Raw genomic sequence first — 13,512 nt, forward strand, 5'->3', positions numbered from 1 at the left:
ATTACCAAACTAGCGTCTGTTCGGACTAAGTAGACAACCCACAGAGTTCGTTATTCCACTGACTACGGACACTACTGTTGATATGCGGCAGACGTCATCGGCGTCTGGATCATAAAAACTACATTACACGGAGGTCGCGCGAGCTGATCGTTCATCCTGAATAAATAAACCACAAGTTATGCCGCGTCCAACGTGTTTACACCATGCGAATTATTTATTTAAAGACGGTTTTAGTTCTTATTGGGCGTTATTGCAATCGCCTCTGCATATTCAGTTTTTGTTTCTGTTATTTTCGCCTAAGGTTATTTTTTTAGTAAGTAGATGGTACCCAAAAATATTTTAAAGGAAATGTGACATTATTGTCAAACCTAGAGTGCATTTTGCAAAAAAATCGATTATCGATCTACAATTACTAACAAGGCTATCTAAACGAATCAATATTGCAAACGTTTGCATACGTTAAATTTCTGCTTCCACCCAAAACACCACGTAAATACGTACTGACCTAAGTCCCAGTACATCTTAGTATCAATCAAAATAATTGAAGTAAAAACTCATAAATCTAAGCTAAGCTTGCAGGCGTAGGCGTAAACCCAATTCTACAGCGGCGCGCGCGCACCAATCCCATGTAAACAATACCAGTTTGTTTGAACATGTGCGCTACTAATTTTGACCTGCGTAGCGGACCGCACGCGTAACAATAGCTAACGGTTTTCGTTGCATTGGACTATTCCAAAATTAGAACTGTAATAATGTAATCCAGTTACTTTCTTCATCCGCCAATCCTTTACATAACTACCTTCCTGCAAGTGTTGTTCATGACGCATTGGTATATTAATGTTGATTCCTGAAATTTCAGATGTACAGATTTGACAGCGAAACTTAAGTTAATGGAGGCGGGAGGCGAAACGTCGGCGGAGCCAGTCGTGGCGGCCGACCACCACATCTACTGCAACATTCACGTGGGCAAGAGGCGTTACTCGGTACGTCTTTAAACATAAGCATAGTCGGTAATGAGCTGCATGATAATGTTCTGACCGAAGTAATTAAACGATTGTCTAATTTTGGCTACAAATAAGATGCTTTGAATGTTCAGAGAACAAAAGCGTGCCTAAAAAGGGAATGTTTACGCGGTCATAACTCTCATTAACGCTCAGGTCGGGAGTGTGGATCCTCGCTGCGGTGTCTGGCGCCATTCCCAGTCAAGTTTAAAATACGGGCTCGTGTGGGCGTGGGCTGCGCTTGCGTCTGTCTGGCGATGGCGCCAGCATATTATTTATTTTCGATCGGAACGTCCTCGAGGTCACATTCGGGTTGTACTTATGCCATAATTCTAAGTAATCCTTATCAGATCCAAAAAACTTGCCCAAGACTGAGTTTGCTAAATTTTATGCATAGTTTTAACTTAAAAAGGTTCTTCACTTGCTTAAATCTGGACGAATGAATGGATGCACACGTGTTTATAAACTGTTTTTCCTTACCTAACTATCCAACCTCAATTAAAAACTCAAGTTTCGCGTGTAGAACCCTTCCATCACTTAAGATAAGTATGTCGCTAGACAACTAGACACTTGTGTTGAGCACCTGCCTAGATACTCGATGCAATATCGTATCAACCGCTACGCATTGTCCTACAATGGCCAAGCGCCTTGTTCCTAATTGTTGGTATATGGCTCCACGATTCGATGCTTGGAGGCCGCGGGATGCCATCACGCGCGTGTGCTCGATGTCGATCAAATTTTAATGGCGCTGTCGATACATTTATTCATTCTATACCCGATACTTTTGACAACGGGAATGGTGTTGCCAATGCCGCTTTCCAAAGTACTGCAAATGCCTTTCAAAACACAAAACTGGCGTAGCTCATAGCTTATTTATACCTAACTATCTGCGTACGAGAAAATACTGTTTTGTTTTAGGACATAAAAGTGTTTAAGAATATGTTTAATATCATAAGTTCTGCATCTGTACAGACCTAAAAATAACCAGCAACACATTTTTACCTTCATCGTGTAAACATAAACAACATAAAAACAGACGGTTTGTAAAGCGAGAAAGGCACGCACCTGGACTGGCCCCTCGTGTTTGTAAATAATTTCTTTATCATGTTGCTTACCTGGGGCAAAACTGGGAACCTAACATACCTTATTTTTTTCCAAGAAAAATAAACGGTGACCCTTAGAGGATAGCTCTTAGAAATCTAGCCAGCTAGTTTGTTTTTCGATTCTATCTACTGGATACAAATTGAGTGATGACGGCAAACCCACAGTGCCTTTCCTTCCCGCCGTTATTTGTTTATAATAAAGCGATTTTCGCGAAAGAGGCCAAACTAAATATATTTTTACCGCATCTGGTGTCTACGGCACTTTCAGAATTGGTAATAGCTGCCAACGTTTATTTTGTCTAAGGCCTTGTGCCAGAAAATTTTAACTTCAATTTTTTCATGGGCTGAATCGATGGCATGACGAATTAAACAGTTGGGTCTCATCCACCCACTAACCTTACTTGGACTGAGGACAGAGGGTACCTATTTTCTCGCATATACCCATAATGTCCTCCAATGTCAAAGGTGAAATTCGATAACCAAGCGGCTGGTAGGATAAGCGAACGATACGCAACACAAAGCTGAACCGATCCTCTGTTGCATTCCAATAAGTTATCGATTGTGAAACTGCATTTCTCTAACCAACTAGGATAGATAATCCTGGCCGCTTCGGCAGGTAATCGACCCAATCTGGCAGTAACTAACGCACGTGTGTTCATTAGAGGGTTATTTGTAATGCAAGCTTGTCGCCAGGGCGACCGCCGCTGCTTCCGCTCCCTGGCTTCACTCGCGCCGCCGGGAAGGCCCACACTTCCTGCTTCTACCGATTTTTGACAACAATAAATTTTAATTAACAATAAATATCCCTTTCGATTGATAATTTATTAGGATGTTGAACTGTAGATAAATATTTTTTATTCAATCCGCAAGCTGACACAAATATTTTTCAAGAGGAAACGTAGAGACCAACATATACAAATCAACCATTCGTCACTATTCGTAATTACCTACAGTCAGTGCTTCTTTAAATACCACACCGTCATCTAAGATTTTAAAAGTTGAAATTCAATTTAACGCTACGTTACTATCGGTTTGCCGGAAAGCTAATTTTAGACCAGACAAAAACTGGGATGCAAGGTAATGAGCCACCGCAAAAAAACTGTTTACTTACACATCTCAGAATCATGCGCATTTAATACTAAATACGGCTATAATAACGAACTAGTAGAATTAGATGCGGGCTAGTAGTTGTAGTCGCAACCTTGTGCATTGAACTCCGTAACTTATTATTCTGTGAGGCGCGTCGCCCGTCGTGGGATAAAGGATCAAAGTGTGGTCTCGTTTCTTGGATCGACGTATGATTTCGGTGGAACTCATGTTTTCAATTACAGCTGCGGTGCGAGAATAACCGTTGCGAAAGTTACAGTTATTTATTATCGTAAGATTTATTACCTTGGTACTTAGTTCCAGGTGATGTGTTCGTCGTTCAGTTTTCTATAATAACTGAGTGGCGAGACCAAAATTGAGTACCCAGGTTTTAAAGGCTTTCGTTTCATAAGCGTTTAGCCAGCACCAACGTTAGTTTTGTCGGATTTTGGTCTTCCTTGATTTTAATGACTTTCATTTTTATATTTGTTACTTCAGATTTTTGAACTTGATCAAAAATTTCATCAAGATTGGCTCAGTAGTTTTTAATTGAAGTCGGTTGTACGTTTCTGTTCTTGAAAAAGTATTGTCTGAACTTAAACCCATATTTTATTAATCCGTTTATACACCAATTACTTTAAGCAACAGAAAATGTAAATATTTATTTATTGAGTTTTTTGTTTGCATCGTAAGGGTTCGTTACAATGGACACAATGCGTACAACTGAAAGTCGAGTCACGTCACAGAGATCGTGATCACGGTTAAATGATAGTTGTTCGGGATTTCTGACAAACAGACACGATTTATAATAGCCTCACATAGTTAATGTCAAGTATACGTAAATACCTTACTTATAGAGAAACGTCCTATTTATTCAAAATTATAAATGCGCATTAAAGGAAAGAAACGTGATAATTGTCTAGAGGTATATTCTATATTCTCGGTATAAAATAAGTAACTAACGACATTATTATACCGACAGGATATTATTTATCAAATTTTCACACTTAATATTATATTATAGATAGGTATATACCTATATATTATAGGTGCGTAAGTAATGGATTGAACTTCGTCTAACGGATTTATACAAGGAAGAATATTCTTGAAAGGTTTCCCGATACCGAAGAACAAATGCTGCTGGAAACGTGCCTGTAATTAAAACTACAAAGCAAACATTCGCGCGAACTCCAGCCCAGCACTCGAATGTAGATAAATACTAACACTGCCTACCAACAAACGTAACTTTATCGTTTCCGTATTTTGAAAGGTCTTAATTAAGAACTAGCGTTTCAGTGGTTGCCTACCAGAGATACCTAGACTATTATCTAGCTAGATTCTAGTAACTAGAGAGTACATTTCACTATTATAATGAACACGATTTTTCTGACCCGTCTTTCTTTTTATTTTAAAGAGAGATTTCTAGAAATTATCAGGAACTGCTCACACAAGTCAAGGATTTTTTTGGCAAATGTTTCTATACTCACTATAAAATGTTAAACAATCAAACGGTTATTATGAAATCAAATTTATTTATATGCTTAAAATCTGATAACTGGTAGGTACAAGAAATTACAATACTCTTACACACTTTGGTGTTAAATCACAGCATGTCTTGATGGTGTTTTCATACAGAGTGACATTTGTCTCGATTGAACTTCTAGGCCTCTAGAAAAGATACGATTCCCAATCATAAAAAAGACATAATTATAAACGGATGCAGAGGTAAAAACATGCGTCACGGAACGCACGGCCCCATTTCACTCACCGCCAGGAAATGGCCCAAAAGCTTCCTTTCACACGATGTTTGCGCAGTCAATAAATAGATTCCATCAGATTCCACACTATCTGTTTTATACATCTATCATAAATATACTAACTGGATTAAAGCATGTTTAATTTAGCTAGCTAGCAGGCAGCGAGGTTTGAGATGCATCTGTCTAACGTTTATCCATGATTTTAGTAAAAGCTCGCGCCGATTCTGCTATTTACAACAGCCGATGAATATTCACTTAATGTAAATTGAGTACAGGACGGTACACTCAAGGTCAATACAATTTACTTCCAATTATTGTATTGGCAAAATACTACCCTAGAGAATAGAAATAATTTCAAATTAATCAAATTGCCATTCATTCATCGGCTATTGTAAAATAGCAGAATCGGGGCCCAGTAGATTTGAAAATACTTGCGACGTCGGAATAATCCATTCGTCACAGTGCCAACAGACAAGTCTAGTCTTTTAATTGCACGGTTTGAAATATTGATTCGTTGCCATGAAGTCATGGTGAATGGGTAATTATAATCTGACGAATCTAGCTCCGCAACAAAGTATTTCAGGCGAAAAAGTGATGCTGGTTGACAGTTTTTGCTAAATTTCTTGCTTTGATTATTTTTACGACTTTAAGAGATTCGTAAAGCTAACATGAATTATGATACTCAACCTTATTACTCCAAAACTAGACACTTCTTTATATAATCAAGGCACCACTTACACAAATATTCATTGACAGCATAAAAATTCACAAAAAAAAAACGAAAAAGCATCGATTATTTTACTGACTAATGACTCCAAGTCTAGTCAGTTCCTTAAATTATTGCAGAACCGCGTTAACAAAACTATACCTACATAGTACTTCATAGCCATAAGCCATGTGACATGTTATTAACAGCATGGAACTTCAACAAACAAACAAAAAGCATCGATCATTTCATTTATTTTAATGGTAACAATCCATAATCAAATTTCAGTATATTAAAAATGGGTATAATTAGTAGGTACATGTCTATTTTAGACGCGTAAGCTTGATAAGTAGGATAATAATACTAGGATAGCATGGGAACAGTGGAGCAGTCGGGACAATGTCACGATCGTGCACGGAATGGCAAATTTGCGAGTGAATTTCCTTTCCTTTCGGGGCTCCGGAAGTGGCTCGTAGGCTCGTTATGGTGGTATTCTTTAACATGCACGAGCGTGAAGCCAATAACACTATATTGTTATAAATAAAATCCTATGTTTAATATTTTATAAACATCGGGCGGTATTGTGTACGTTTATGTATTATTGAATACTATCTCGCATGTTAATATTGAGTTTTAGTAAATTTCCTACGAGCTATAAATAAATTGTGTCCTCGTTTCTTCTATTTTAATGCCTTCGTATTACCAGTAATACCACTCTTAGTTGTGTAAAATCAACTGAATGGACTATTCGAGGCAGAATGAATGAAATACTTAGCAAACTAATTCTGGATCAAACTGGTGCTCCCCTTCTCACGTGTGGCATCAACTCATAAGTACTGAAATTAAAGGTCACTTTCATTACCTAACTCATAAGTAATGGGCAAGTCAAATTAAACAAACTCGATATCAAGGTGATAATATAATTTTGTATGCATCCATCGAATCGTAGATGCGTGCTTGTTTATTAATTTTCAAAACACGTGCGTACATAATAACGACAAGATCAATATATATAGCAAGAATACGAGCGGGAGGAAGTCAGGGCCAATAAAACGTTACGATAGTTCCTTGTTGATAGAATGCAATAAGATTCCGATAAACAAAACGGTATTTTAAATTCATATTCAATTAATTATTTGTGGCTCTCTATCTCGTTTCTGTGAATGATGTTTTAAAAAACGATAAAACAAAAACAAAGCACGCGCGGCTCGTTCTCGGTAGACGGTGGAGTCCTCTTATCACGCTACAAATATCTCGTCGCGACACACAGACTGAACGGCACATGATTTATTATGTTTATGCACCGCGTCTTACGCTCAAGCCGCTACTCATTTTCAAATAGGATTTAAATTGTTAGTCTCGCACATCAGACGAAACGAAGAATTGGCGAGTGTTTGAAGGTTAAATCAAATTGAAATGGGAATATCTGTGTTTAGCTTAAGGCTTCCTGGAAATACACGGCGTGTGGATGTTTCTAACACGTTTCGCGTTACTTGCCAACTTTATTTATATAAAACAGAACGCCGAAACTTACAAAATAACAGTGTTTTCCACAATTAATTTGTTAAGGAAATATCTACTTTGAACATTTAATGATCAAAAGCAAATACATACCTAATGCGAAGTAGTTATATGAACTTGCTACTGTAAGAAACAGTTTGGTTTTCATTAACCACACATAAAATTACACTCCTACGGAATTGCTAGGCTACCCACAGCTTTATTTTTTCTTTTCGTAAGATTTTACGACAGGTTGCCCGCGAATAATATCTGCAGCTGGAGCCCGTTTAGAATGCCATGCGCACGCGCACATGCCGTAAGTTCAAATATGGCCGCTACAAACCGCAATTAGCATTGCCTTCTATATGCAGAGGAACTTTTTATAACACAAATGGGCGGTTAGGGAGTAATTGCAAATTCTGTAAGTGTGCATTAATTTATGTAACGGTCGTTTTGTTTTGTTCCAGGTCCGAATTCAATCAAGAAAGGTTTAGGCAATGTGTACACGCAGGAGAAGCACACTCTTGAACCACCGAAATCATTCTTCAGTAAATCTACAGTACAAATATCTTAATTATTTTAAATGACCTCGCACATCAAGATAGAAAAGGAATAAGAAAAAAATATTTTCTTAATATAAATATATGGATTCATGGTGTTAATTGTTTTCTCATTTCTGCTGTACAATATTGAGTGTAGCGGGTTCACATTCTGGGGCGCACCGCGACAGCGCGTCGCAGCGCTGACGCAGACGATCTCCAAATAGATTTGACCGTACCTCGTCTAGCACACATCTTATATCCTACACGATATAATAACCAGTAATATGCAGTATTTACACAAACGTCTCATATTTTATTGCAATAAATATATTGCGTTAGTATTTACGATATTAGTCTTGTTTCGTGCGCAAAACCAGTAATTTCCATTTTGAGATGAAATAATAGCCACAGGATATAACTTTGATTATGGAAATATTGAACTTGACCATGTAGTTATAAATAAACAAATAATTTATTCAAATATTATATTACCAATAAAGGTATTCGTACTTACCTCCATTTACAAAACTGGAGAAAATATCGATTATATTATATTAAATTACTTTAAAAACTACTTACCAATATTAAAAACATACCTTACATCTCAAAAATAATAATTTACTAACAAACATCGCATTGAAATGCTTTTAATTGGTATAGAATAATGAAATCGTAACCAATTGTATTCTAATAGTAATCGCGATCAAAAAAGAAGTCATGTAATATTACTAAATGTTATAAGATGCCATTATAACCACAAAGGTACATATTAATATCGTAGTAATTTTAAGTAAGAACTGCTTCATGGTGAAAAATGTGGAATTTCAATGAATACGAAGTAGTAAGATCTGAAAAAAGAGGAAGACTTCTGAGGATATTTAATATTTGTACATAAAATTATGGTCTTGACAAATGCTTGGCTGATTTAAAATAGAATACAAATAGATCACATTGATAATACATGAAATTGTAGAATTGTTTGAAAGATTCATTGACTATTTTATTTAATACTTGATAATATTTTTAGAACGATTTGAAATTTGTGTTTGTTGCCTGGGGACCACTCGTCAATAAACCTTCACAATACATTACGTTAAGATCGCACATGCTAACAGAAGTCGAAGTTTTTATTTCCATAGGAAATGTTAAATCTAAAACTAGCATAACAAGTTACAGAATATCCCAATCACTTATACATAATATTTGAAACATTTATATCAAAAATAGAACAAATGCAAAGTCTTATAAGTATAAAATTAGGAATACTATCTAATGTTTAGTACTCACCCTCAGCTGTTGTATCTGCATTAGTTAATCATATCCCCGATAACACAAGCGTCGCTTAAGTAGTTTCTAGTATTTAATCTATAAGCGTTTACCTGATCTATCAAGTCTTTAAAATTAAATTATTTCAGTTCGACAAAAGGAAGTATACATAGCTGGTTGTGTATGTACATCTTTGGCCAAAAAAATATAACGACAAACTCATTATTCCTTACTGGCCATGATTTGGTTTGTTTGTACTGTTTACGAGCGACTGCATTAAGTTGTAAAAATAGAATTATAACTGAAATAGCCAACTGCCTGAGCAAATAACGTAACTAGCGTGTGCTGCATTAACACTAATTCGGATAACTCATCCTACCCACACAAAAGTCATTTGCCTATAAAGTAGCGCGTTAGTTTGCGAGTGATGTTACTAGCTGCTTCGTGTGCTGTCGGCAGGCGGGCGCGCGTTGCTCGCCGGCGCTGGCGGCTGGTACTTCGACACCGGGAACATCGGACGAGGTTCGATTGTAGACACGCCGTCAAATCTGAAAATATTGCTTTGTAAATACTTCTGTCAATGCTGTACTTTAGTGACTGGCACAAATTCTTAGCACAGCAATTGTGCTGGGTTATGATAGTTATACCTTATTTTTTGTTACTTATGAATGTCTAGAAGAATGCAAATAATTACTTTGTAGACGAACAGTCGATTAACGATTGTCCATTATTGCTCTTGATAGCTAGTTCTTCATGAATTCAGATATGCATTTATCATATTTACAACTTTTACATAGTTAACTTACTTGTTGCTCTTGTATTTGTCTGGCACAGCTTGGTAGGGTTGTTGCGAGGCGTGCGAGTGTGTGCGTGCCAATTCACGTAGACACGCGTCGAGATCATCTAGAGAGTAGCCTGAGCAGGTCACAAGGGCTGCAGGCCACGCGGCCGCGGCACATGACGAATGTATCCGGGCCTCTTTGATGTCACGCGTGTCCTTTTCACGTTCTTCCCCGGTGCAGCGGTCGCAGTGGAGGCAGTGACGGGCAGTCGCGAGAGCACTCGCCGCGATGATCGATGGCTTGAACTGCAGGTATGGGTCTGCCTCCAGTAGGCAGAGCTCAGCCAGATACTGTTCGAAATTAAGTTAATGTTATCATATCTTCTCAAAACTAGACTAACAACAGGAAGGAAATCCTACTAAAATGTAGGTGCTATCTATTACCCTATTGACAGAGTTCAAAATATTGTTTGATTGAAGCACACAAAAGGGATCATAACATGTAACACTATCTAAGATTACTTATAGTATAATGATATGTACAGTGTAGTATAGAATAGTATAGCATTCAGTATAGAATAGTAACATGTACAGTGTGTATATCATTCTTAAAGTTTAAGTAATAATAATATCCTATTTGTTACTTACAGCAGCCAGATGGAATGTCTTCTTAGAAAGTCCATTAGATATACAGTAGTGGGAGAGGAAGGCCAGTGACGTCGGTGTCGAGAGGTCGAACGACAGGACCTTCAGGATAAGATGTTCCATACGCAGGACCTCGCGCTTTGTGTATGTGTCGTCAGTGATGTACACAAACTCTGATACTTCTGGGGGATATACTTCCTCATATTTCCTGATATGATAATGAAATATCAATGTCTGTTTTAGTATACTTGTAAAAGTGAACTGAGGATATTGACACACCCACATAGCTCAGAAAAAGGCTAGATTAAAGAAGAGAAAGTGGATGGCAGATCCCTCAACAAAACAAATTTATTAGTCAAATTATCTTATCTATCTGTTTTAAGTCTACTGATTTAGTCTCACTTTGAGACAAGTTACAAGTAGAAATACATTCACTTATCAAATATAGAAAAAATGTTTTCTTTTTATTTATTTACAAGCAATCTAAATGATGCCATAACATAAATGACCTTCAATACTTACGCAGCAATGTAAGTTGCAGCTGTGCCCACAAGTTGCAGTTTAGTACGCACAACACTCATGTAAGACAAGAAGCGGTCTACATAAGACACAGCAAGATGCAAAGTCTCACTTTGCTGGTTGTACTCATCACATACTTCAACGAGCCAGTCAATGAGGATTGACCGCATGATGTGAGTGATATCAGGCTGTTTGCGCATGTAGCGAGGGTTGGCTCTGTTCTTAGCCTACAATAAAACAACTTAAATGTATTTGTGTAAAACTATATGGCTATGGCTAGGTTTGATAGCAACATTATCTGCAGTTAATGTGTACTTCATATCATCGGTAAATGTTTGTTTGACTTAATACTTTGAACTATAAATGTGGCCTCTTTAAGTGTTAATAAAAATTGAGTTAAAACATTTTCACTCACAAAAGAAATGTAATCCTTTGCAACTTTTTTCTAGGTTAAGACATGACTTTAGAACTAACAACAACTTGACCTAATTTGTTGTTACAAAGGTCAAAATTTAGTTTGCTGATATCACAAAAAAAGCTAATAATACTAAACAAAATAATAACCATTATAACATTAGCAATGTAGCAGAGAATTGAGGATGGTTTTTTATTCAGAATATAAGATTAGAAAGATGTAGGTAGATTTAAGGTTTTAATATGTTTAACAAAACAGTTTGGGACTTTTTTCAGAAGTAACTTTAGAACCTCAAAACTAAGAATTAAGTCTCAATAAGATAACATTACCTCAATTTCCTTCATGTATTCATAGATGTCCTGTCTATATTCAACAACATGGAAGAACATCTCCCGATCGGTCTGAGCTGTGGTAGCATCGTCTTCATCATCAATGATCTGGCTTTCATTCTTCGATATGGACATAGAGAGCACACTGGTGTCCACAACTGACATTGGAGATTCCACAACATTTTTCTTTTCTTGTAACTGGGGCCTAATGTTGACGAAACTTCATTAAATCACTATGGTTGATTATTGAGTAGCTTAAGGTTTGTTTGTAGAAACATTTAAAGTAATTGAATAATGTAATTTGCTTGACTGTTGGAATCTTGAACTTTTTCACAAGAATTTTAAATTGCAAGTTTCAAACAGTTGTAATTTCGTCATCATATACAATACATAATTTAGGGCTTAAGTTATTTAAAACACAAAGATTCCTTGTACGAAACATTACAAATAGAGGTTAGTTTTCAAAAAACTTACCGAACTGACGATTCTGTGAGCCGATCTGGTTTTTTCTCAACTTGTGGGCAGAGACCTTTCACGTCACTGCTGATGAAAATGCTATCTTTCTTAGTTTCTTTAGCGACGAATGGTTTGAACGTGTGCTCCCGCTTTTTGACCTCAGCCTCCGTCGGTTTGTCTTCGTAAACACTGAAGGCGCGAAATTGCGCCACAGGTGGTACAATGTTCTTTTCATTTTTAATCTGGCGCATTGTCCTGTTATCATCTTGAACTTTACAAGGTCCATTCGTCAATCCCGGCTAAAAACGTAAAATATGAGATAAACAGAACAATAACTGGGCTTTATTGACAAAATGAAGATACTCACGAGCTTTATGTTCCGACTTTGGTTGCACGCGAACTGGCTGAGGTCACCAAGGGCACGCCGCTGGTTTGCAGTAAATACATCTGCACTGTCTTTTCTAAGCCCCAAAGAGGCATTTTCTTGATCTTCGTGTATTCTAAAAGCCATTGCCCTCGCTTCCGTAAACACTCAACGAAATACTAGTAACCAGATCAGCTTAACGCGGGCAATGCGAATGCAGTAATGGCAACCGAAGCGGAACTGAGTAAATTTAAGAAACTAAAGACACATTTTGAGATTATATTGTGAGTAGTGTAGTAAAGAATCGCCGTTTGAGACAAAATCCACCCTCGAAACGCAAGCGAAGCGTCAACGGACAACAGACATTTTAGAAGTTTCAGCTGTTGCAGTTTACGTTATTCTGTTGTCTATGTTAATTTGAATTTGAACCAATGGAATCCCGTGTAGCAGGAATTAAGTCTATACTTAAAGCTTAGTCTCTGGAAACGAGAAACCTCTATGCTTTTTGCCGTTTTAGTCTTTGCCACAAGAATGCAACGGTTTTCTCAAAAAATACGACTTATCAAACGAATAACAATTTCGATAAAAAAATCTGAACTTTATATTCTCAAAGAAACAAGACGAGTTTAAAATAAAAGAAGTGTCATATTAAACCTTACAGATCTTACTGTAATAAGCAGACACTCGCCTATACAAACGTAAAATTGAAACAAGTTTTATGAAAAATAGTACATGATTGATATTTAAAGATGTGATAGTAGTTCATTTGTACTCATATAAATACAATTCTTAAACTGGATCGGTCAAACACAACTCGAATTATAAAATGTAGAATTTAAAGTGTATTGGTTCAAACGACCAGCTCACATTTCTTTAATAATGTTATCTAGTAATGTGGATTCCGGCAAGGTATAATTTATTTCAATTTTCATAGCCATAAATTTTTGATACTAATTTACCATTAAATGAAATTCACAAATTAAAAATTCGATTTGTCTATCCAACCTGAATACCGGTCTGTCTTTCAAGCTATTGCTGATTT

At 36.8% G+C, this 13,512-nt stretch overlaps 1 protein-coding gene and 1 long non-coding RNA gene across 2 annotated transcripts; one reads left to right on the forward strand and one right to left on the reverse strand.

Annotated features, from left to right (window-relative positions):
- The first annotated feature begins 864 nt into the window (after positions 1–864).
- On the forward strand, positions 865–7,670 carry LOC113506156. The gene is made up of 2 exons (XR_003401698.1): positions 865–983; positions 7,621–7,670. It is a non-coding gene; the product is annotated as an uncharacterized LOC113506156 (long non-coding RNA).
- A 1,477-nt stretch (positions 7,671–9,147) lies between these two features.
- Positions 9,148–12,757, reverse strand: LOC113506158 (cyclin-A2-like). The gene is made up of 7 exons (XM_026889007.1): positions 12,474–12,757; positions 12,125–12,405; positions 11,651–11,855; positions 10,910–11,133; positions 10,391–10,595; positions 9,768–10,093; positions 9,148–9,509 (listed from the first exon to the last, which is right to left on the reverse strand). Exons 1-7 carry the CDS (start codon positions 12,615–12,617, stop codon positions 9,395–9,397), a joined length of 1,500 nt encoding a protein of 499 aa, XP_026744808.1. The 5' UTR covers positions 12,618–12,757; the 3' UTR covers positions 9,148–9,394.
- Between the last annotated feature and the right edge of the window lie 755 nt (positions 12,758–13,512).

The sequence above is a fragment of the Trichoplusia ni genome (assembly GCF_003590095.1).
Source record: "Trichoplusia ni isolate ovarian cell line Hi5 chromosome 2 unlocalized genomic scaffold, tn1 tig00000603_group1, whole genome shotgun sequence".
Taxonomy (NCBI): Eukaryota; Metazoa; Arthropoda; class Insecta; order Lepidoptera; family Noctuidae; genus Trichoplusia; species Trichoplusia ni.

Bases quoted from the DNA above. Each gene is read 5' to 3' on its own strand.
- LOC113506158 (XM_026889007.1), bottom strand. From the start codon at position 12,617: ATGGCTTTTAGAATACACGAAGATCAAGAAAATGCCTCTTTGGGGCTT. The intron at 11,134-11,650 runs GTAATGTTATCT...GTTTTATTGTAG, and splicing joins AATACATGAAGGAAATTGAG to GCTAAGAACAGAGCCAACCC. The intron at 10,094-10,390 runs GTAAGTAACAAA...AATTTCGAACAG, and splicing joins AGACATTCCATCTGGCTGCT to TATCTGGCTGAGCTCTGCCT.